Source organism: Heteronotia binoei, chromosome 1 (genome assembly GCF_032191835.1).
Source record: "Heteronotia binoei isolate CCM8104 ecotype False Entrance Well chromosome 1, APGP_CSIRO_Hbin_v1, whole genome shotgun sequence".
NCBI classification, from domain to species: domain Eukaryota; kingdom Metazoa; phylum Chordata; class Lepidosauria; order Squamata; family Gekkonidae; genus Heteronotia; species Heteronotia binoei.
Genome location: NC_083223.1, coordinates 181,943,571 through 181,968,472, shown reverse-complemented (window position 1 = coordinate 181,968,472; position 24,902 = coordinate 181,943,571). Strand labels below are relative to the sequence as shown.

Genomic DNA, 24,902 nt, shown 5'->3' with positions numbered 1-24,902 from the left:
ATAGAATGGGTATACAATGCTTGACATCTGCTTTCTTTCCATAGTCCAACTTGTATGACCTGTGTAAGTGATTTTGTTTATCCTAAAAAATTCTTTAAAATTTATCCTAAAAAATTCTGTTGTAAGCCGCCCTGAGCCACCTTGGTGGGAAGGGCAGGATATAAATCATAAATAAATAAATAATTTTTTTGTTCAATGTAAATTTGCATGTCAACATTTGCATTTATTTAAGGTATAGCTTTTCCACTAAAATAGTTTACAGCCTTTATTTTAAAGTAAAAAATTACAACTGCTATGCAAATCTTTAAAAGGCTAGGACAAGGAGGTTATTGAACTTCATGAACATATTATTCAGTTCAAAATTCCATTTTCTGACATGAGTTCTCCCTGCTTGGGATAAAAATGAAGTACTCTTTCCTGTCTATAGTAATAAGATAATAGAATTATTACTATTGTAATTGCCACCTTTAAGTGCATCAATGGTATATTAAAAATGGGGTATAAATAGCATTTAAAAATGAATTGGCAACAACTTCAACAAAAGTGAGCTGAATAAAAAGGCTGATGGCAGCATGCAGAAAGAAATTTAGACCGTATCTATGCATCCCTAGAAAGGATGTCAATTTAATATTAATGATTTAAAAGTGCAGGCTAACTGGATAGATTGTGCCTTGTATTGAAATAACAATAATGATGGTGCTATGCAGATGTGGAAAGCAACAGGTGAGCAACAGGATAAAAGGGTCTTAGGTGATGGGAACTGCTAATAAAGGGCCTTAAATGTCAGAAATATGGTCTTCATATAGGGCTGCCCAGTTCTTACCGGGTTATTAACCATAAACACAAAGAAACATAAGTCCCTAATAAAGTCCTTGGAGTAGATACATATGGAAAAAGTCCAACATGAGAATGTCTTTTGAATTTCCAAATGTTGCTTGAAAATCCCTGGACAGGTCGTTGACTTCTGCCCCACCTGTTTCCAATTCTTTTTTCAACAGGGGATATTCCACAAATTTTAATAACAGGGATTTTCAAGCAACATTTGGAAATTCATATTTCATTGAAGAAAATTTCACTGAAGAAATCACTACGTGAAGAAGACGTTCTCATGTTGGACTTTTTCCATATGTATCTACTCTAAGGACTTTCTTAGGGACTTATGTTTCTTTGTGTTTATGGTTAATAATACATTTGTTAGTTAATCGTCACTATAACCTTGTGGATGTGTTTTTGATTATCTCCATAGTGACTTCTCTCTCAGTTCCTATCAGGGGCAGGGAATCCCCTGGTTTGGGGGGCCCCAACCCTCCGGTATGGAACAGGCCTCTGGGGGGATCCCTGCCCCCAAAGAGCCTCATCATCACACAATGTGCACTGCGCGATGGTGTCACCTGGAAGTCAGGTCGTCACACTAGGGATACTCTAGGATTCACAGTAAAACTCTATGGTGCACTAGAGGTTTTTACCACAAATCCTAAAGCGTCCCCAGCATGATGAGGTCACTTCCGGGTGATGTCATTGCACCGCACAAAGCGTGAGCAAGAGGAGTCCGCCACAGCAGTGGCAGAGGGACTTGGCAACTCTGTCTTCAGGTAAATGCTAATAAGCTGGTTGCCATGTCATTGACCAACTGAAGTTTCTGCATTCCTTCAGGGCAGGCCGAGTATAATGTGTTGTAGTAATCACAGCATGATGCTTGTAAAGAATTATTATCTATATTCAGAGTCAGTTGAAGTGAACTGGGAGAATTTGCAAAAAGAAAACACATGCCTAGTGTAATGGGGTGTCTAAATAATTGACAATTCAGTGATTAGTCTGATGTAACTGTTAAGGTATTGATAAATATCTTTTTAAATTGAGATCTTCAGTCAGTTTTTGAATTAAAAGGAAACTGCAGGATCTGTGGCCTGTGGAGTTAATATCTGTGAGTCATTACAGATCCAAAGAGTCCCCATGTGTACTATAAACAGTCCTTAATATGCTGGCAACATTTTTGTTATAACTAATTTTTAAAAACCACTACAGCTTGGCTTGAGTCTGTTTGACCCTGGTATCATATAAGTATCATTTTTCTTTCCTAATACTAGAGTTTAAGCAGAATAAGAAACATTTTCCAGGTCAGGATATGCAACTTAGAATGTGAATGAGGGTGGGTCTACTGTACTGGTGAGAGCACAGGACTCGGACCAAACAAATACAAATATAAACTTACCTCTCCTTAACAGTGTGGAGGAGCATCCGCCATATTTCCCATGTCCAAGTTTAACTAGGAACCAGTGACTAGAGCCTAGGACACCTGGGTTTGAATGCTTCACTCAACCAAGGAAGCCTGCCAGGTGACCTTGGGCTCTCTCACCCTAACAGACCCTCACAGAGCTGTTGTGAGGATTAAATAGCCAAGGGGGGATGATGTGACAAACCACTTTGGGTCCCTAATTAGGAAAAAAAACTAAATATAATTTAAAACAACAGCAAACAAAAGTGGGTTCAGATGGATAACCATGTTGGTCTGAAGCAGCAGAACGAAGTTTGAGTGCCAGTGGGTTCAAACTTTCTTCAACAACAGCAGGAACAGAAGACTGCACTTTTTCTTCTCTGCATATTACAGTTGCCAGGTCTGTGCTGGAAAATACCTGGAGATTTTGGGGGATGGATATGGGAGAGGGCAGGGTTTGGGGAGGGAGGGGTAGCTCTACTTGGTGAGAATGGGTTTAGCATATGTAATAAGAAATATATTCTAATGTATTCTTTTTTGTTATCTCAGTACATTGATACATTACTGTATCAATTCAGTACCATGTTGCAGTGCACCCTGCCTCCAGCTGGCTGGTCTTGCTTCTTCTCCAGCCACCCTTAACATTCCTGCGCCTGGCTGCCCATGATTAGTTGGCCGGTCGGTCACCTTTTCCTGGCTTGCTGACCAGCTCCTCCTCTCCAGTTCCGCCCTCCCTTCCTTTTCCCATTTGCAGGGCTTTTTTTTTGAGCAGGAATGCACAGGATCGCAGTTCCGGTTGGCTTGGTATCAGGGGTGTGTGGCCTAATATGCAAATGAGTTCCTGCTGGGCTTTCCCCACAAAAAAGCCATGCACAAAACAGTGGTGCCATCAGGGGGTGTGGCCTAATATGCAAATGAGTTCCTGCTGGGCTTTTTCTGCAAAAAAGCCCTGCCCATTTGCATACTGGTGGAACTGAACTGCTCACCAGGCGTGGTGATGACAGGCAGTGGCTGATTCTGACCTGGAGAACAGTAAAATGCACTTCTTTTCACAGATGGGGTGGGGGGAGCTACAATTCACATTTGAAGAGCTACTGCAGATAATAATTCATGATTTTTTTAAAGTGGGGTGAGGGGATGAGCCACAATTTATGTTTGAAGAGCTGCTGCAAATAATTCTAGGTTTTTTAAGTAACCAAAAAGTCAAGTTCTCATTTGATGCTGGGTCAAAATGGGAGAGGGGAGAGCTTAAAATACACTTTGTGCTTGAAGATCTGGAAATATCCTTAAAAATAGACTTTTTTGCACCAACAGATTCATGTCTGAAACAAGAGGACAGTATATGATCACCATCTCCAAGTACTGAAGGGGTGTCATAGAAAGGATTGTGCTGAGTTGTTTACTGTTGCCTCAGAAGGTCAGACAGAACCAATGGTTTGAAATTAAATCAGAAGAGTTTTCGGCTAAACATTAGGGAGAATTTCCTGACAGTTAGAGCAGTTCCTCAGTTGAACAGGCTTCCTCAGGAGGTGGTGGGCTTCTTTGGCGATTTTAAAGCAGAGACTGAATGGCCATCTGATAGCAATGCTGATTCTGTGAACTTAGGCAGATCATGAGAAGAACAGCGGACAGGATTGCATCAGTGCTAGTTCTCGTGGCACTTCTTGCACATCCAGGGAAATGCTGTTTGCTACTTTGGTTTTCAGGCAGCAGTTTTTCTCCAGGCTGGTTTTGCCAAGGATCCTTTAGAAGTTTTTTGGGTTTCTCTGCTATCTTCTGGGCTTGGAGCAGGTGTCACTGGGGGTGGGGGGGGAGGTATTTGGTGGTTTCCTGCATTGTGCAGGGGATTGGACTAGATGGCCCTGGAGGCCCCTTCCAACTCTATAATGCTCTTTCAGTGCTGTTTACATATGAAGGTGGATACCTTACTGTATGCAAAGTCCTTGCAGCTGCTGTAACTTTTGGAGCATCCACCGCTGTATGTGAGGCAGCATTCTCTTGCCTTACTCATGTTTTGCAACCACAGAGGCTGAGTTTATGTAATTTACAGTATGCTATGAACAAAAGGGAAGATCTTTTTCAAACCAAGGATCCTAGTTCTTTTTCAAACCTAGTTTAGCGCTTGTTTCTAACAGGGATAATCCATATGCTTCCAGGAGGCCCAAAAGAAGGCCTCATCTTTGTCCCCAGCATCTGAAACATTGCCTGTATTTGATAATGGATTACTATAACTCTTTAGTCTCGCTTCCACCCCATTTTGGCCACATTTGCCTTCAGCGACATCATCACACAGTCATTAATTGATTGGGATCCCTCCAGAAAGAAATGATCAGAAGAAAAAATGGCAACAACTCAGGAAAACAGCTGCTGTCAACGGACTCCTCAAAAGCACAACATTTTCTCTGTCTTAGTTGGGTAACTGTGAACTGAGACTGGCCAATCTAGCTCTTTCTCATCAAAATGATATTATTGTTCTGTTAGTTCTATTCATGTGTTGACATGTTAACAGTTCTGTGCCAAGGGGTTTAAGTATTGGAATCATCTAGTGAAACCTGTTACAGGTGTAACATAACAGGTTTTATAAGCCCATTGTAGCCAGCTTTATCTAAGAAGATAAAGAGTTGTGACTTCACTAGCATACCTTCAGATAACATTGTGCTGGTTAAGGGTAAAACAACTAGACCATAAAACTTCAGCTGGACTTGGAACAGCTCTTTGTGGAAATCAGGTGATTGCTGCTGGTGTTAAAACAAAAGCATATGCTAGAATTTGCCTGTTATGAGACTTCTTAAGAAAAGAAAGGCAACCTCTAGACTTCATGCTTCAGGGCAGCTGAAAAATATGCAGTGTCTTCTGTGAATTCTTACTTGCCTAAAAAGTTGGGAACTGATTCCAGTGCTGGGGTTTGAGTTAACCATTTTGACTTTCTTTTAGTAAGCAGCTTTCAACAGGTTAAGTATATGCCTGTATTTTTAATGCTGAGTTGTTTCATGTCCCTAAAGATAATTCATTCAAATTTTTGTGTTGTAGAACTTTCTTTGGCTAAAATGGCTACATATAGTGCAACAGTATTAACTTTGTCATTTCCCTTGCCTTGTGATTTATTTTTATCTCCTATTGCAGGGGTGGCCAACCGTAGCTCTCCAGATGTTTTTTTTTGCCTACAACTCCCATCAGCCCCAGCCATTGGCCATGCTGGCTGGGGCTGATGGGAGTTGTAGGCAAAAACTTCTGGAGAGCTACCGTTGGCCACCCCTGCGCTATTGATATGATTAGTTTGTTAACCTTTAAGGGACATGAGACTCCTTTTGGGATTCGTTTTTTTCTGTAACAGAGCACTCCTGCTCCTCTGGTATTGATATGATTGCGCACAGTCTCAAGGTTATATATGTATCCTAAGGCATTCTAAGGAACAAATAACAAAACTCAGATTTTATTTTTGGAAACTATTCCAGTTGGATTATTCTCTTTATAGCCAGAATTTGTCTGTTAAATCCTGTTCCAGTTTGGTGTAGTGGTTAAGTGCACGACCTCTCATCTGGGAGGAACTGGGTTTGATTCCCCTCTCCTCCACATGCAACTGCTGGAGTGACCTTGGGTCAGTCATAACGGTCTCAGAGCTGTTCTTCCTTTAAAGCTTAGTGTATGTAACAGCAGTTGTAACCATGTGGCTTTGAAATTTTGAATTGAGTAGATATTCTCCACTGTATCAGTTTGCTTCTTGTCCTATATTTTTGCATGTATACAGTGGAATCTTATTCCTTTGTCTTATGCTATGATTTCCAAAACAAGGCTTCTGTGTATAATCATTGGCTCCAGAGGATCAGAAGAATACAAGACTAGTTTCTAGATTTCAGTAAAAACCCTGAGAAGTAAGAGAATGGGGTTCTAGCTGAAATGCAGGATTGCAAGACAGGACCTTAAATTAAAATGATATTTAAAACTCAAATACATTTTTAAAATCAAACTAATATATAAAAGAATTTCTGCCACACAAAAGGAGGGAGAGAAGCGTAGCATAAAATTCCAGGCATCCATTAAAGTGTGTGGGGTGGTTTGAAGGGGGGGGGGGGGGACAAGTAACAACAGAACAATGTCTACTCTGTTTCAGCCTACTTCATCTTCCAGAAATATCTTGCACGTTTAAGTCTAGATTGTATAATTTGAAATAAACCCTGTTGCTTCAATTCCATGTTGAGATTTATTATAGCCAAAAGAAACGAGGAAAAGAATGAAAGCAGTGTCAGGCAGGGCATCCTAGGTAGAAACATGCCAATGGGGACAAGAGGGAGGTGCAACTTTGGCAGAGAAACAACTGTGAGTATAAACCTATGAAATGTTGACACAGCAGTGGGAAGAGTTGGCCCCGTAGCTTTCTCAGGATGTGAACTACACTGATAGGCTCTTCCTCTCCATCTGCTGCTTTATGCTTCTCACCTCTTTATCCTGAAACACAAGCACTTGAAGACTGCGTCAGCTATTTCATATAGGTATTGGAGTAATCCCATTAGGAGGGAGGTTCCACCCCATGCTAAGCTTTTTACATCAATGTCAATTTCACTTGAGTTTGCTTAATGGTTTCATGCACTCGGGAGTTTCCCATAGAGTTCTATAAGAGGCAAATGTCAACACAGGTATGCCCATGTAAACAAGGGAAATAAAACAAACATCTCTTTCATGGCAGACTTCACAGACTCTTTGAATTGCAGCCAGTTTGCTAAGGATTGAAATATGCAATAGTCAGAAGGTGACTAATGAAGTTACTTTCTCTAGGATTAGCATGCCTGAAGGAATGTCTCCTCCCATACTATCCAGCCTGCCAGTTAAGATCTTCCTCTCAACCTCTGCTCTCTGCATCTTTGCTTTCAGCTCCAGCTGGGATGGCTCCGGCTCCTGAAGAAGAAAGCAGCCATTTGCTCCCAGGCTTGCTGGCCAGCATCTCCACCCAGCTGGAAGAAGGCAGCTTGATGGGCAGTAGGGCTCTGATTGGCTCCTCCAGACAGCTGGCCTGGCTAGCAGTGCCACAAACTTTGCAGCAAGGGGTGGTGGTGTTGGGTCACTGTTCTTTTGGCGGGAGTTGAGAATCAGCAGTGCTGGGAGCGGGGGGTGGAAACAGGTCATGCAAACATGCATGTTGGAACCCAGCAATGTGCTGTGTGTGCCTGCTCTTTTTTTAAAATGTTTGTCCCCCTGCCCCGTTGGTACTTTCTTACTTTTCCTTGCAAATGCAAACGTTTCCAGAAAGCAAGCAAGCAAAGGGACTGGACTGCCATGAATATCCCCCAGATGTCTATAGCGATGGGGTTCTGTTCAGAGCATTGTTACTAACTCACCTTCAGTTCCCTCCAAGTGATTTGGGCATGAAAGATGCAGGGTTTCTTTCCAGGGAGACACACAAAAGCTCTGGGTTGCTGTGGCCAACAAAGCAGTAGAGGCTGCTGCAGCTTCTTGCAGAGGCTACAGCAGGCAGCTCTTCTGGGCCCAGAGCTACCTGTTGCTGTCTGAGCAGCCAACTTTTGTGCCAGCCCGTGTTCTTGTGCCTCCCTTCCAATGGGGAATTGTTGCTGCTGGGAAATGTGCTGGAATGGCTCTCCTGCAAAAGTTCTGCATTCCTGCAAAAGGAGGGGGGGGGGGTTTGGGGGGGGGACAGTTCATGAGTTAACAAGGGTCCTGAATTCCATTCAGACAACCCCTTTCCAACTGGCCTGCCTGGAACTTTCGGGTTACTATATTTAGAAAAGCAAAAAAAGATAGAGAGACCATACTTCCCAACTGACTACTTCTGACAAGTGATCACTGACAAGTGATCATTTTAAAGACCCCTCTTATTGAAACTGTGAGAATTGCTACTCACCAGGAATATTCCTAACCTTCCAACCCCAACAGAAGATGTTTTCGTAAGTTGTTTTTTTTTAAAGAATCCAAAACAGGAAAAGAGGACATCTGGGAACCCTAGGTATGGCCATTGTCAGAAACCTTACACAATATTTTGACATGTTTGGTGTCTGATGGATAGTATGATTCTCAGTATGTTTGGCAGAGTGATAGACACAACCCAATGATTCTGGGATAATTTGGGCATCTGTACAGGCTCTCAAATGTCCTATTCCCTTTTTCTGTTTTTTTTTGTTTTGCAATGGGCAAGGGGTAAAATTTTATTTTGCTATCAGCTGAGGATGCTGCAAACTTCTGCTCACTGAAGTTATGTGTTCACTGTGGTAAATGGCAAATGGTCATCTGTACTCATCCCAAATGTCTTGAATTTCAGGAAGCTCCTGTTCCAAGTCAATATATTTAGGAATCAAAGCCTTATCTTTGCGGTTAAATCAGCTTCAGGTTTATTAAACTTCAAGAGTGGGGAAATGTCATTAGCTTTTGTTGAAAGTGGAAGTTATCTAGCGTGTTCTGGATTGTTAAACAAAGTTAGAGACCAGTGGCAGGATGACTGCACTTCCAGTGCCATCAGGGGGTGTGACCTAATATGCAGATGAGCTTCTGCTGGGCCTTTTCTACAAAAAAAATGTCCTATATGTTGTAATATTGGTTTTAATTAACTTGCTTTCTGTTGGGATTAATAGATATGAATAGAACCTAGTATGGCCTAGTAAAATGGTACAGAGTGGGCAGTGATGTTAGTGGTAATAAGAAGTTGCATACATAGGTGGAGATGGAGGGTCGCAAGATAGCAACTACAGAAAGTAGAAGTTGCATTTCTTAAATGCTGTTATCTTGGAAGATATGCCTGAAGCATTTGCATCTGCACAATGGGGATCTGGCTTGTTCCAAAATTGTGTAAGCAAATATTTAGCATTCATATTAGTGCAACAAATTAAAACAAGGGGTGTGTAGTGCAGAGTACATGCTTTGTATGTAGAAGGCCACAGGGTCAGGGTCTGGCAGTTAAATATTTCTGTAAACTGTGGGTTCCGGTAGGTTTGCAGGACTTATGCTAACAGTTGTCGCGGACCTGTTGTATGGATTTGATTATCAGCGGGGAGGGGGCACTCATTTGCACATGACAGAGATCTTCCATTACTTTGACTATTTACAAAGCTACAGTTTTTAACATTGGAGTTCTGAAAAAACGCTATAGGCTGGAAGATAAGTAACTGCTGGCATGTACTTCACGGAAAAGCCAAACTTGAGAAATGTGAACAATGTATTTCTCTGCCTTTGTTTTGGATAGCTCTATGAAAGCATGACTTTTTTTTTGCCATCAAGTTGCTGTCAGCTTATGGCAGTCTTGTAGGATTTTCAAGGCAAGAGACATTCAGAGGTGGTTTGCCATTGTCTGTCTCTGCATCAGGATGGAGGTCTCCCATCCAAATACTGACCCTGCTTAGTTTTCAAGACCTGACAAGATCTGGCTAGTCTGGGCTATCCAGGTCAGGGTGACATTCATATACATACCCATTTTACACATATAGAGAGTAACTTATGTCATTTTGCTGTAGGTCGTATCAGAAGCTGATGGGCAAGGGATCTCAATTGATGGCAATGACACTTTCAACTACTGGAACTGGCCAAATGCTGTCATCTTTGCTGCTACTGTGATTACAACCATTGGTGAGTATTCAACGTGCAAGAGCTTCATTTGATGTCCTTCCCTGATTATCTTGTTGCTTTATTCTACTTTCCACTGAAGCTAGGTTTGCCAATCCCCAGGTCACTTTTCCAGGCTCCTTCCCACCCCTAGTCAGCTGGCCAGCGGGGTGGGGGTGGGGAAACCCCACCCCCATAGCCATTATGTGACTTTCCACCTCCGGAGGCTTCAGTCTCCGATTGGAAAGGCTTGCTCTTGGGATGGTGTGTCTGTGTTACTTTGAAGTAGTTGACAGCAACTTGTGAGTAGAGATGCCAATCCCTCGCTTCAGAGTCACCAGAAATGGGGGGGAGGGAACTCTCTGCTGGGCACTTCATTATTCCCTGTGTGGAGATTGATTCTCATAGTGTATAATGGGGAATTGATCTGGAGGTATCAGGGGCTCTGGGGGGGCTGTTTTTTTTTAGGTAGAGGCACCAAATTTTCAGTATAGCATCTAGTGCCTATCCCCAAAATACCCCCCAAGTTTCAAAATGATTGGACCAGGGGGTTCAATCCTATGAGCCCCCAAAGAAGGTGCCCCTATCCTTCATTATTTCCTATGGGAGGAAGGCATATTAAAAGGTGTGCAATCCCTTTAAATGTGATGGCGAGAACTCCATTGGAGTTCAATTATGCTTGTCACACCCTTGCTCCTGGCTCCACCCCCAGTGTCTCCTGGCTCCACCTCCAAAGTTCCAGATATTTCTTGAATTGGACTTGGCAACCCTAACTGAAGCAAGTGGTTAGAGGCACACTGTTCAGAAGATAGCCTAGGAAATATATTTTGATCCCAGGAGTGAGAATAACTTGTAGGTATTGATGATTCATGACTACTAGAGGACAGTTATGGGTATGTTGCACCAGTTCTGTGACTCTCTTCTGATAGTCAAATTCCATTTGCTCTCGTTTGCTCTGCTCTCATTTGCTCTGCATTTCATTGCTCTCTTTTTGTTGAGAACAATGACAATAAATTTATCTATATCTATTTTATTGAAGCCTCCTGTTGCCAGTTTTGAATATGCTAGCAAACCCTTGTATTCAATGTTCTCTCTCAGTTGTGAAGTCCTGTGAGCAAAAATTCTGCCTCTTGAGTCACTGACAATAAAGTTGTGAACAAGCAATTTGACTACTGCATAAATTAGTGTGCTCTAGGGCAGGGGTGGGGAACCTTTTTTCTGCCAAGGGCCATATGGATATTTATAACATCATTCGAGGGCCATAAAGAATTATCAACTTCAAAAAAAAACAGTGCTCCGCCGAGAGAGAATGATTCAGGCCAGCAAAATTAATGCAAATAATTGTTTTTCTATTTGAAGTCATGTGGGAAGAGCCTAATCTGGCACGCACACACAAGGCCCACCACCCTAGGCAAATGCATAGGTCCAGGGCTTTTTTGTAGAAAAAGCCCAGCAGGAACTCTGTAGCATATTAGAGCATATCCCCTAATATTAGCATATTAGGTCACACACTCATTAGCATATTAGGCCACACCATCTGGGATAATCAAGTGCAAACTGAACTGTGACAGTAACTTTTCCAGGCCCTGCAGCAATTCTGACCGGCCAGCCAGGTCCCAGGGAGGCTGCTGCACAGTACATCTGGGCCCTGTGATCCCTGCCTGGCCCTGGGGAGGTGTGGCTGGGCCCCACAATCCTCGCTGGCCAGCCAGGCCCCAAGGAGGCTGCCACATGGCTCGGTTCGGTCCAGCAATCCCTGAGGGCCACACCAAGTTCCCCACCCCTGCTCTAGGGCCATCCTTCCTGAGCTAAGATAAAAATGGGTGAGCCAGAGGCTAAGAAACTATGAGCTAGCTCACACTAACTCAGCTTAGAGGGAGCACTGCCTTGTGTAGCCGCATATAATAAAGAGTATTCAAAGTCTGAAGGTAGTTTATTAAAGATTGTGCTTTTGGCTTCAAAACTATCTCATAGTCAGTCACATTGTTATGTTTCACTTCTACACTTTGTCTTTCAAACAGGGTAGTCCAATAAATCCTTATAAATATTACCAATATTGTAGATCTTTTCTCTGTGACCTAAAATGTTCTATTGGGAGTAGGTTTCTGTTATTCTATGTGAGTGTGAGCGTATTATGCTTGTACAAATGTTTATAGGGAAACTAATGTATCTGTAAAACTTTCCTTTGTGGTATGTCCATCACTGTAACCCAGAAAATAGAAGGGAGACAGCATGAGGTCAGGCTTGGATTTCTTCTCATTTTGCTAGTCTTCCTTGACAGTGTATTTGTGTCTGTATGAAAGGTTTCCAATTGGTGTGGCCAGCTTTAAACACAACATTCTCTTTCAGGATATGGAAATGTTGCTCCTAAGACTCCGTCTGGGCGGCTTTTCTGTATATTCTATGGACTCTTTGGTGTTCCTCTCTGCTTAACATGGATCAGTGCTTTAGGCAAGTTTTTTGGTGGACGTGCCAAGAGGCTAGGTCAATTCCTGACAAAGAGAGGAGTAAGCTTGGTATGTATTTCTGTGTGACTTGACCCCCTAAAGAGGATATATGTGACTCTGGAGCCTTTTAAATTCCTAACCTGGATAATCCTCTTTCCTTTAACTTAAAAAGAATGTTATAAACTGCTTCTCTGGAACATGAAATATGCCCCAAAGCAGGGATCATTTTGTAGAAAAATAGGTGGTGGAGCTCATCCAGGGATTGTTAAGCAGCTGCACCTACTATTCAATGGACAAGGTGGGAAGGAGGAGGCCTGCTGAATCTGAGGCCTGCCCCAAAGTCTGTCTGTAGAAAAGAGTAAGAGTCCAATAGTACCTTAAAGACTAACACAAATTTATCAGAAACAGACAGACTAACATGGCTACCTATCTTGATCTATTTCTAAGGTCTATATGCCATTTATATATGTAATATTAATGTTGACAGGCATCTCAGCTGCATGCAGTATAAATTAACATCACATGGAATTAAGGACAAGATGGCACAGTAATTTAAACTTTTGGCACACATTCCTCATTAGCTATGTAAAATCTGATAAGAATGCCAAGGTTACTCATCAAGTAACTAAGTTATGTTTGGGTGATTTTTAGATTTCACGAATTGTACTGTAATTAAATTTTAATTTTAAATTGTTTTATTTGGTTTACTATATGCCTTGAATTTTTTTTACTTGTAAATGTGTTATATCAGGGGTGGCCAACGGTAGCTCTCCAGATGTTTTTTGCCTACAACTCCCATCAGCCCCAGCCAGCATGGCCAGTAGCTGGGGCTGATGGGAGTTGTAGGCAAAAAACAACTGGAGAGCTACCGTTGGCCACCCCTGTGTTATATGATTGGTCAAATGACTGTAATAAAGAATGAACAAACCATTGAGCTGCATAAAAATAGAAAAAGTTATTGGGCCATAACTAAGTTATTGGGCCATAGCAGCAGCAGCCATGTTGCAGTAAAAACCCAAAAGGAGATTTCTGGCAATTTGAAGCATGATCTTTTATGGGCTACAGTATATTTTAATAGTATGAAATGGATTCTCAGTCACAGTCTCATTTTCATTGCCTGATTTCAGCACATAGGCTAAAAGTATCATTTGTCTGTTGAAGCAGACAAATGATACTTTTAAATGTTTAGATGAAAGATCACATTATCATTTGTGATATTTGTCTATGTAATGTGTAAGGACCATTTGTATAATAATTATAAAATATAGTAGCCATAAATCACAGTGATCAAATGTGAAGCAAAGCATCCTGCCTTCTTGCCTAAAAACCCCTACAAAACCCCAGAAATTCTTCAGCCTTGTGTGCATAAAATATCTAGAAATTACTAGAAAGCCTCAAGTGTGCCTGCAGATTTACTTCCTTCTGTTAGGCTGAAAATGTTAATTTCTTGCCATTTACATGGGCTATATTTTTGTGACTTAGGAAAATGTACTAAAGGATACAAGTTTGACTGGTCTTTTCTTTCCCCCCACCCTTTTTCTTCTTTGCAGAGAAAAGCACAAATTACATGCACAGCCATTTTCATCATCTGGGGAGTCCTAGTCCATCTGGTTCTTCCACCCTTTGTTTTTATGGCGACTGAAGGCTGGAGTTATATTGATGGGCTATACTTCTCATTCATCACTATTACCACCATAGGATTTGGAGACTTTGTTGCTGGTCAGTAAAAGCTTTCTGTCTCATGATAGCTAATTTAGTTGTCAATATTTTGCAAGCTTTCAGCAGTTCCTGACTAAGTCCTTTTCAAAACTTGTGCTGCAGTTTAAATGGGCACTGCTATAGCAGGCTGTAATGTACATTGTTCTGTGACGGGTGCATAACTTGTAGCAAAGAAAGAAGGGTGGAAATGGTGGCTCCCTCCAGAAGGGGAGCCACATAAACAAGCAGGATTTAAAGGGGACTGCATATTAAAAAAAAAAAAGCTATCATGAAGGTAGAATGCCAGCGGGGGGAGGGGGCTTTCCTGTGTTTTGTACTGAGTGTCACATGTATGACTATCTGCCCACAAGACAGAAGTCTTGGGTGTGTGCTCGATGCAAGGAGCTCCTGGTCCTCAGGGAACGAGTTCATACCCTTGAGGCCAAGGTGACTGACCTGGAGAAGCAGAGACAGTCAGTTAGACACTCGGAGAAGACTCTCGGGGACGTATTAGATGAGCCCCGCTCTGAACGTGGCAGCCCTGTTGCTGCCAGGGAGCATGACGGTCGAGAGGGAACAGGGCACCGTGCTGAGGATAAGGGGAATGCGCCCTCAGAAGGGACCTCTTCTTCAGTTGGTGAGTGGAAATTTTTTCACGCTAAGGAACCATCCCTGAGCAGGGAGAGAGGGGGGGGGGTCTTGGTAGTTGGTGATTCAGGCAAGTAGACAGCTGGGTGGCAAAACTGCGTACTGACCATATGGTGACTTGCAGGCCTGGTGCGAAGGTAGCGGACATTACACGTGTAGTAGATAGGCTGATAGACAGTGCTGGGGAGGAGCCAGTGGTCATGGTGCATGTTGACACCAATGATGTGGGAAAATGCAGTCGTGAGATCCTGGAGGAAAAATTTAGGCTGCTAGGCGGGAGACTTAAGGTCAGGACCTCCAAGGTAGCCTTCTCAGAAGTGCTACCTGTTCCACATGCAGGGCAGGAGAGACAGGCACAAATTAGAAGTCTCAATGTGTGGATGAGACGATGGTGTAGGGAGGAAGGGTTTAAGTTTGTTAGGCACTGGGATGCTTTCTGGAACAAGTGGGAGCTGTACAATAAAGACGGTCACCACTTGTCCCCGGATGGAACCAGGCTGCTGGCGCTTAAAATCAAAAAGGTGGCAGAGCAGTTTTTAAACTAAATCTTGAGGGAAAGCCGACAGGAGATGAAATGTCTCTGGTTCGGGAGGACTCATCTCAAGGAGATGAAGGGCTAGCTCTTACTTTTCTACATGGTAATGGATCAGAGTTGTCCACTGAGATGGTGACAAACAGAATGGACTGCCTGCCAGAGTCTCGAGGTGGCAGGAGGAAGGTGGCGAGCCTAGCTTGCCTGGGAAATTATAGATGTTTGTATGCAAATGCTAGAAGAAGGATATAAGTTATATCGGAAGGATAGGGAGGGAAGGGTTGGAGGTGGGGTGGCTCTGTATGTCAGAGAGAGTATACGGTCCACTAAGACTGAGGTCAGGGAATTAGATTGCCTTCTAGAAATGCTTTGTGTTGAAACAGAGGGCCCAAAAGAAAATTTAACTATGGAAGTTTGTTATCGCCCACCAAATCAAAAGATAGAGCAGGATAATAATATGATGGAAGGATTAAAGTTAGTGGCTAACCGTAAAAACTGTGTCGTAATAGATGATTTTAACTACCCGCAGATTGATTGGGTCAATATGTGTTCTGGTCGAGAGAAAGAGATTGGGTTTCTTGATGCTCTCAATGACTGTGCTATGGAGCAGATGGTCTCAGAACCTTCCAGGGGTGGGGCGATACTGGATTTGGTCCTAAGTAATGCCCAAGACTTGGTGAGAGATGTAAAAGTGATCGCACTGCTTGGGAGCAGTGACCATAACATTATTGATTTCACCATTTGTATAAATAGAGAGTTGCCCCAAAAGACCAGCATGACCACATTTAACTTTAAAAGGGGTAAATTCTCTGAGATGAGGAGGAATGTGAAGAGGAAACTGAAAGGAAAGGTAAATACAGTCAAAACCTTGGAGGCTTGGAGCTATTTAAAACTACAATCCTAGAAGCTCAGATAAAATATATACCACAAGTTAGGAAAGGCACAAACAGGTATAAGAGAAGGCCTGCATGGTTAACAAACAAAGTAATGAAAGCTGTAAAAGGTAAGAAGGACTCCTTTAAGCGGTGGAAAGCTAGTCCAAGTGAGATTAATAAATGGGAACACAGGCTATGGCAAATCAAATGCAAGACTGTGATCAGGCAAGCAAAAAGGGACTATGAGGAGCATATTGCAAAAAACATAAAGACCAACAATAAAAATTTCTTCAAATATATTAGATGCAGGAAACCAGCCACGGAGGCAGTGGGGCTCTTGGATGACCAAGCGGTCAAAGGATTACTGAAGGAGGATAGGGAAATGGCTGAGAAGCTGAATGCATTTTTTGCCTCCGTCTGCACTGTGGAAGACGAGAAGTGTCTGCCCGCTCCAGAACCACTAATTTTGGAAGGGATGTTGAAAGACCTGAGTCAGATTGAGGTGACAAGAGAGGAGATCCTACAACTGATACACAAATTAAAAACTAATAAGTCACCAGGTCCAGATGGCATACATCCAAGAGTTCTGAAACAACTCAAAGTTGAATTTGTGGATCTTCTGACAAAAATATGTAATCTTTCATTGAAATCTGCCTCCGTTCCTGAGAACTGGAAGGTAGCAAATGTCACCCCCATCTTTAAAAAGGGTTCCAGAGGAGATCCGGGAAATTACAGGCCAGTCAGTCTGACTTCAATACCGGGAAAGTTGGTAGAAACCATTATCAAGGACAGAATGAGTAGGCACATTGATGAACACAGGTTATTGAGGAAGACTCATCGTGATTTCTGTAAGGGAAGATCTTGCCTCACTAACCTGTTACATTTCTTTGAGAGGGTGAACAAACATGTGAACAAAGGAGACCCGATAGATGTTGTTTACCTTGACTTCCAGAAAGCTTTTGATAAAGTTCCTCATCAAAGGCTCCTTAGAAAGCTCGAGAGTCATGGAGTAAAAGGACAGGTCCTCTTGTAGATCAAAAACTGGCTAATTAATAGGAAGCAGAGAGTGAGTATAAATGGGCAGTCTTCGCAGTGGAGGACGGTAAGCAGTGGGGTGCCGCAGGGCTCAGTACTGGGTCCCATGCTCTTTAACTTGTTCATAAATGATTTGGAGTTGGGAGTGAGCAGTGAAGTGGCCAAGTTTGCAGATGACACTAAATTGTTCAGGGTGGTGAGAACCAGAGAGGATTGTGAGGCACTCCAAAGGGATCTGTTGAGGCTGGGTGAGTGGGCGTCAACATGGCAGATATTTAATGCGGCCAAGTGCAAAGTAATGCACATTGCGGCCAAGAATCCCAGCTACAAATACAATTTGATGGGGTGTGAACTGGCAGAGACTGACCAAGAGAGAGATCTTGGGGTCATGGTAGATAACTCACTGAAAATGTCAAGACAGTGTGCGATTGCAATAAAAAAGGCCAAGACCATGCTGGGAATTATTAGGAAGGGAACTGAGAACAAATCAGCCATTATCATAATGCCCCTGTATAAATCGATGGTGCGGTCTCATTTGGAATACTGTGTGCAATTCTGGTCACCGCACCTCAAAAAGGATATTATAGCTTTGGAAAAAGTCCAGGAAAGGGCAACTAGAATGATAAAAGGGTTGGAATACTTTCCCTGTGAAGAAAGGTTAAAACGCTTGGGGCTCTTTAGCTTAGAGAAACGTTGACTGCGGGGTGACATGGTAGAGGTTTACAAGATTATGCATGGGATGGAGAAAGTAGAGAAAGAAGTTCTTTTCTCCCTTTCTCACAATACAAGAACTCGTGAGCATTTGATGAAATTGCTGAGCAGTCAGGTAAAAACAGATAAAAGGAGGTGGTGGCGGCTACAAGCATAGACAGCTTCAAGGGGGGTTAGATAAAAATATGGAGCAGAGGTCCATCAGTGGCTGTTAGCCACAGTGTGTATATATATATGTGTGTGTATATATATAATTTTTTTTGCCACTGTGTGACACAGAGTGTTGGACTGGATGGACCTTTGGCTTGATCAAACATGGCTTCTCTTATGTTCTTATGATGATAAGGTATCTAAGGGACAAACCAGATGTGATGGCAACTTTGTTACTGCCAGGCAGATGACATCACCGTTTTAAAGTAATTTTAAAATGCCATGAGGGCCCAGTCCTGATTGAACTTGCAGTGCAGTGGGCTAAGAGGTACTTGTTTCCCCCCACTTCATTAAGTGCCAAAATAGCTGCACTTCCTTCCATACTTGAAAATGCATTGGTAGGGGAGGAATTAAAATTGCACTATTTTAAAATGGCAACTGCATCCTTGTGGCCTCTATGAGGGCACCATCACTTCTAGTTTGGCCCTTAGAGAATGACCATGAAACTAACAAGGCATCATACACAAAGACACAAGAAACTACGATATATTGAATCAGATCAGGGATCCATCAAGGCCAGTATTGTCTACTCAGACTGGCAGCAGTTTTCCAGGGTCTCAGGCAGAGGTCTTTCACATCACCAACCACTTGGCTCTTTTAGCTGGAGATATTGGGGACTGAACCTGGGACCTTTTGAAAGACAAAGTAGAGGTTCTTCCACTGAGCCTCAGCCCTTCCCACAGCATCCTGCTTCATCTTGCAGCAATTTAAATGGGCAAGAACATTTATTCTCTCTATATTTACGGTATTTCATCTGTTTGGGTAATTCACAGATATCTCTGCTAGGGATGGGCACACACCAGTCCATGGACCTAATTTTGTCACAGATCGGGGGCCAGTTCGTGGTCTTTGCCTGGTCCATGCATTTGTGGTTTTGATGGACTGTGCACAGACCATGAGTTTTTTCAGGCTGTCCATTTGATCTGTTGGAGAAGTCCATGAGCTGGTGTCCAGGGAACCCTTTGAACACTTTGAACAATCTTGGTAGGCATTTAAATGCTTGCTGGCATGCATGATCGAAATGCCTTCTGAGCCCACTTCTGGGTTGCATTAAATATCTCACAAACCATGAACTGGTTCATAAGTCTGTGGAAGTTTGTGGTCTGTAAACTCATGAACTATGGAGTTCCATTTTTCCAGTCCATGCCCATCCCTAATCTCTGCCTATTTGTGTATTAAATAACCCATTTTTAATGTTTGAAAGATGAAGTGATGTGGTATGCATTTTCATTTGTATTGCCTAACTTCAGGCACACAGTGTGGCACAAAGGATAATTTGTTTTTAGAAGCTGTGAAAAATGCTGAAAATGGATTGTAATTGGTTTGTGTTTTACTTTGTTTAACTAGCCAGTTAGAACAAGAAAAAGTAAAATATAGTTTTTTCAATAAATAACTAGATAGACCAGCTCTGCTGTCAGATATAGGGTTGTCTGTCCTCAGTCCAAGTGGGAAATCCTCTGGTTTTGAGGGCTTCTCCCTGATGCAGACCAACTGGCTGGCAGGGAAACCCTGCCCCTAAACAGAAATACTCTGGTTTTGGGGTGGGGGGCAACTTGTATGATTTGAGGGCAAATTTACCGTAGAATTTAGCCCAAAAACCAGTGTCACCCCCAGCATCGCCAGTGCAATGATGTCACTTACAGGTGATATCAGTATGTCATGCAGTGTCCCTGCCCATCCTTGGAACTCCTCCCAAGTCCCCCCACTGGAGCGATGAGGGAACCTGACAACCCTAGTCAGATACCACATTATCAGAAATTCCTTTAAATGTGCTTTATGTGCAGCTACCTTTTGTGCTTTCTGCTGTATATGACTATATGAAAATGCTGGTTTTGAGGCCCACTCAATTTCAGTCTATTATATGTGTTTATAGGTAAATCAAGGTCTTTCATTTTTGTTCTTTGTGTCTTCCTTTAGGTGTGAATCCAAGTGTCAATTACCATTCCCTGTACAGATACTTTGTGGAGCTCTGGATATACCTGGGGTTAGCTTGGCTTTCTCTCTTTGTTAACTGGAAAGTCAGTATGTTTGTAGAGGTTCACAAAGCAATAAAGAAGCGAAGGAAAAAAAGGAAGGAGTCTTTTGAAAATCACCCTCCTACCAAAAAAGCTCTTCAAATGTCTAACACAAAAGATGTGAACATTTTCAGCTTCCTTTCTAAGAAGGAGGAGACCTACAATGATCTCATCAAGCAGATTGGGAAGAAGGCTCTGAAAACAAACAATGACAGACACCTAAAAGCAGAGCAAGCTATACCAGCCTTGCAGCATGGCAGCACGGATATGAAGGTGATGTACACAAAGAACAAGTTATTTGACTATGATGAAGTTTCTCTGAATCTCCAAAACTGTCATGTCATGAGGCATCTGGCTGACAAGCATGTTGGGAATAGCCCAGTTGAGGGATCTGTATTTGTAAATCAACTAGACCGAATCAGTGAGGAAGAAGGAGAAGCATGGGATTCCAGGGATTATCGACCCTTGATCTTTGAAAATGCCAATATAACATTTGTAAATGAGGATGATGATGAAGATGAGGATCTTTCAGATGATGAGGAAACATCAAAGTCTTCTATGGATGACAATCTTGCAGAGGATCCTGAGAGTCCTAAAAACCTGGTGAAATTTCCATCCTCTGATGAGTCTACCTTTACTAGTAATGAACTAGAGGTATCTGTACCTTATGAGCAGCTAATGAATGAGTACAACACAGTGAATAATTCAAATGCTGCAACGTGAAGAAGTGAATGTCTAGGCACTGGTTTTCTGAAAATCATTTTATGCAGATTATGAACAGATAAGCATGGGAGCAGGAATGTATATCATGTTCTGGCATTTTCTACTGCCATAACCTTCCTTATGCAAACTGAAAACATCCAATGACTGAATGTTATCTGCAATTATTTATCAGCTTTGGTTACCCACTGTGAATTGACAGTTTAATGTGTGGGTTCCTCTTCCTTCTTAAGAGGTTTTGAGAAGTCAGGAAGAAAAACCTAAAGTTATCACTTGGGATTTATTCAGTATTTGTTTCCTTCTTGGTGAAGAATGAAGCTCTAATACTGCAATCAGACTAATTTGGGTCACTGGTTACTGCCTTAATCCTTCAGCTCTGAAAAAATACTGAACAGAGGTGATGCCCAGGCACAAAATGTTAGTGGTATTGCCCTTGCTGCACATTCCAAATTCCCTATCATACAATGATATTTCCATTCTCTCTTAGAAGGGATGCTGTGAACTGGAAGAGTAAAGTATCCTGAAAGTTAAGTTCTGCCAGCTCAGTTTACTAGTTTGCTTGAAAGTTGTTTTAAAAAAAAAAAACTGGCGTAAAATTCAAAGCTGATTTATCGAGGGAGTATACCTTCTACTAAAGACACTACCTGTCGGTAAACTCTCATCATGATCATGGAAAGCACACTGAAATGAACATCAGAGTAGTAATAAAGAACAGTGTGAGAAGATGTGTGGAGGACAAATTTAAAAATGAAGAAATGCACAATGACAAACTTGGTTTTGCATTGGAAGTGCCCTTTCACGGTCCATACTCTAGAGGAAATACTTGAATAAACTTTATATGCTAGTGTCTCTATGTGAAGTTTAGTGATGCTGCATTTTTTAATGTTTTTTTAATAGCAAAACACAGCCCGAATTGCTTAATTTCCACCTCAAGGGTCTAAGAGCTGCTTTAATGTCCTTTGTACATGTTCTGTTCAATGGCTGTACTCCTAAAATTCTTTATTTCTCCTGCCCTCTCAACTCTAATTGGTAGTTTAAATCAGATTAGATAGTAATTTTAAATGATTGCATATTTTCCCGTAAGTTTTTACAATGATGTTCCACCCTAGGCATTGTCAAGGAAGTAATTAACTCTGTGGCTAGTGTTCCTTTTGAGAAGCTGAGAACTGAAATGGAAGAACTCATGGGTGGAAAGCCCTGGAGTGACAAATTTAAAACACTATTATTTGGGCAAAAAATGGCCAAATGGAATTTTGCAATATGCTCTTGTACAATTAAGTATACTCAGAACTATATTGACTCCTGCTTGGCTTCAGAATTGTTGGCGTGGAGGTGCTCTTTTTAAGATGCCTCCAAAAAATCATACACTCCTTTACAAAAAAAATCTCCTCAAAAGGACACCTTGAAGACATTTGCTGCCATAAAAAAGATTTCTCTTCATTTTTGTTCAAAAATTTTGTACTGTACATGCAAGGAAATTAGCAAAAAAATGAGCCATTTGGTTCTATGATATGCTTTCTTAGTGAGAAATTATTATCTTGGGCTTGTGTTATCTTGGGCATGGGCTGAAATGCAACCCAAATTGTGGTGGCCAACTGGGAGGCTACTGTTACACTTGGAGCCCCAGTGGCTGCCCCCCCCCCACACTAAACTTTCATCATCAAATAACTTCTAAGGTGGCATTCTGTCTATAGCTTTAGCATTTTTCTGATTCTATGGCAGATAATACACTGTGAGTTCTAAGCTGTACCGTCTTTTGTTTTGAAAGTGCCCATCCTCTTAGTAGAGATAAATTCTACAAAGCTGGTGTTCTGGTGTGTCTTCCATGACTGGAAGGCTTAAAAGGTTTCTCTCTGCTGCACTAAAAGAGAAGGGGCTTATTGGTGCACAAAAGACAGTTATAGGAACAACTGCTAATTGGCATTTGTCTCAAAATGTGGCTTCTCTTATGTGTAGTTATTTTAGTACTTGCAAAGCTGTGCTACATAAACAGGCGGAGTTGAACTGTCAGAAGCCTGAAGCTGTGGCTTCCTCTATATTAAGCCTTGCCTCTGTATCTAGAGAATAGCTCACATGACCTGTTTTGTTGAAATACAGGTTCGATGTTGCTCTGTAGACCTGATATGCAGGGTATTTTTTAAAAGTGCCCTGAATTTCTAAGAAGCTAGCCATCTTTCAAGGAAACAAGATCAGATTTTCCTTGCGTAAGGCAGATTCAACAGATAGAAACATGACCAGTAAAATTTGCTGTATTCAGTACAGTGCTCCATTAAAGTCAATAGGGACTTATTCCCATTCAAAAGTCTAAAACATTGATACACTCTTATATCTCTCTCATATCCAACAATTCCACCATGTGCCTTGTTCTGGATGAAATTTAGCTGTTTGTGTCTTAAGAGTGGCAACACAAAACATATAGATATTATTTATTGAGACTTGGCTTTTATTAGCTGCACAAGCCTTACATTTACCCTTTACTTTTGGAGTGAGTTTTATCTGTATAATTAAATGATTAGAGAATTCCTGAAGCTTGTTGAAAACTGAGCTGCCTTCACAATCTACTTGGGTATAAGTACTGTCTTCCATGTGTCGAAGAAGAGCTGCAGTTTTCTTAGTCTGAATCAACTCTTTTTCTCTACTTTGCATATGATGAAGTAAACATTGCTGGGAAAACCCCAACATTTGAAGTGCCTAGATGTCCTGGCTACATTTCAGGAAGGATTTGTATAATGTGAAACCATTCAAGCAAACTGAAGGTTTAGGTTTGACCATTCTGTGTCTCCCCTCCCCATCCCCAGTTTATAGTTTTAACTGTGGATAACTATCTCTGCTTTGTGTTGATGTTAAATTGTTTAGCCATTTGTAGGTGGGTTTTTTTTTAAAAGACAGCTGCTAATTTTGAAAAGCAACAGGCCCACCATTATGCCCTCAAGTGTTTTGGGGGTGAGGGTTGAGGGAGAGGACTTTGGTACACCAAGCTGTGGTCCACTGTATCTGAGCTGCTCTTTCATTCTGGGTTCTTGTATCACTGCTATTGTCTTCAGAACAGCATGATATACTCACAGAATCTCCTCAGCTCTGTACTATGAGGAGGGGGTTAATTGCAGGAATTGGACTGAAAGACAAGTGATTCTTGTTATGTGATAGCTTATAATAATGTCACATGGTGAGAGTTGGCTACATATGGGGTGCCATTCCTGGGGCTAATTTCCATAGCATCTGCATTCAGTAATTGTATTCAATTACATTCAGTAATTCAGCAAGGCAAAAGTTTGCTGTTGGGGGGAGGGGTGTACCACTCAGTCACATCATTACTGCATGATTACTGAATGTGTCTAGTACAGAATTGGCATGCAAAAAAAGTTGACCTTACATGCACAGCAGAATAATTGTTAATTTTCTTTTAAACTGGCCCCCTCAAATGAATCCTTGAAACATTGCTTACCCAGCTGGTCACATGATCGATTCAATATAGTAGTACAAAACTGTTAAAGCAATACTTTAGAAAGAACCCTCTTATTTTGAAGGCATGATTGACTATATTTTTTGCAACAAACATCTCAAACATGAAGCAGTAATAAGTGTTTATTGATTTCTGTCACCCTGAATGTGGCTTATTTCATCCTTTAGTTTATTCGAATGAGCAAATAAAAATATGCCAGTGTCTTCTCTGAACATGGAAGCAAAAAGCAATGGCTGGTAAGACTTTGGGCCCTAAGAGTATCCCTGCAGCTTGACTCCATATTTTTCATGCCTTCTTCACTGCACTGAACTTTTAAAATGAGGGTCTCCATCTTTCACATTGTTCTTGAATTTTGTATAGCCCTGATCTCATCTGTGTCACTCCATCACTTGAGCAGATACAACTGTGTCTTCGTCTGTTCTTTTATTTGCTGATTTTGTCACTGGAATCACACTGTATGTAAATATTAGACCATGCAAAATGTAATTTATTTTAACTTTTTTCCCAATAAACTTTTTTAAATAAAAGGTATTGTTCCTGTGTTTTTTTAAAAAATGAGGCAAAGACAGCTCTGGAGTTAGATTAACTCTAGTATTTATTTATTTAGATTTATATCCTGCCCTCCCCCAACAGGCTCAGGGTGGCTAACAACAGTTTAAAAACATTAGCAATTTACAAACATATTGAAATTAAATATATAAAAACCTTTCCATACATATTAAAAATCCAAGATGGCAAGCTTCTGATTTCCATTATATTAATTCAGTGAGATTGTCAATGCTGAAGGTAAT

At 41.6% G+C, this 24,902-nt stretch overlaps 1 protein-coding gene across 2 annotated transcripts in view; it reads left to right on the top strand.

Moving 5' to 3' along the window:
* Positions 1-24,638, top strand: part of KCNK5 (potassium two pore domain channel subfamily K member 5) — a 59,012-nt gene extending 34,374 nt beyond the window's left edge. The window contains exons 2-5 of one of the 2 annotated variants that reach the window (XM_060244996.1): positions 9,670-9,781; positions 12,107-12,273; positions 13,755-13,923; positions 19,831-24,638. In XM_060244996.1, the coding sequence (XP_060100979.1) occupies positions 9,670-9,781; positions 12,107-12,273; positions 13,755-13,923; positions 19,831-20,651 (1,269 nt within the window). In that variant the 3' untranslated portion in view covers positions 20,652-24,638. The remainder of the gene's footprint in view (positions 1-9,669; positions 9,782-12,106; positions 12,274-13,754; positions 13,924-19,830) is intronic. The other variant, XM_060244987.1, reaches the window with a different exon arrangement.
* Positions 24,639-24,902: the final 264 nt, after the last annotated feature.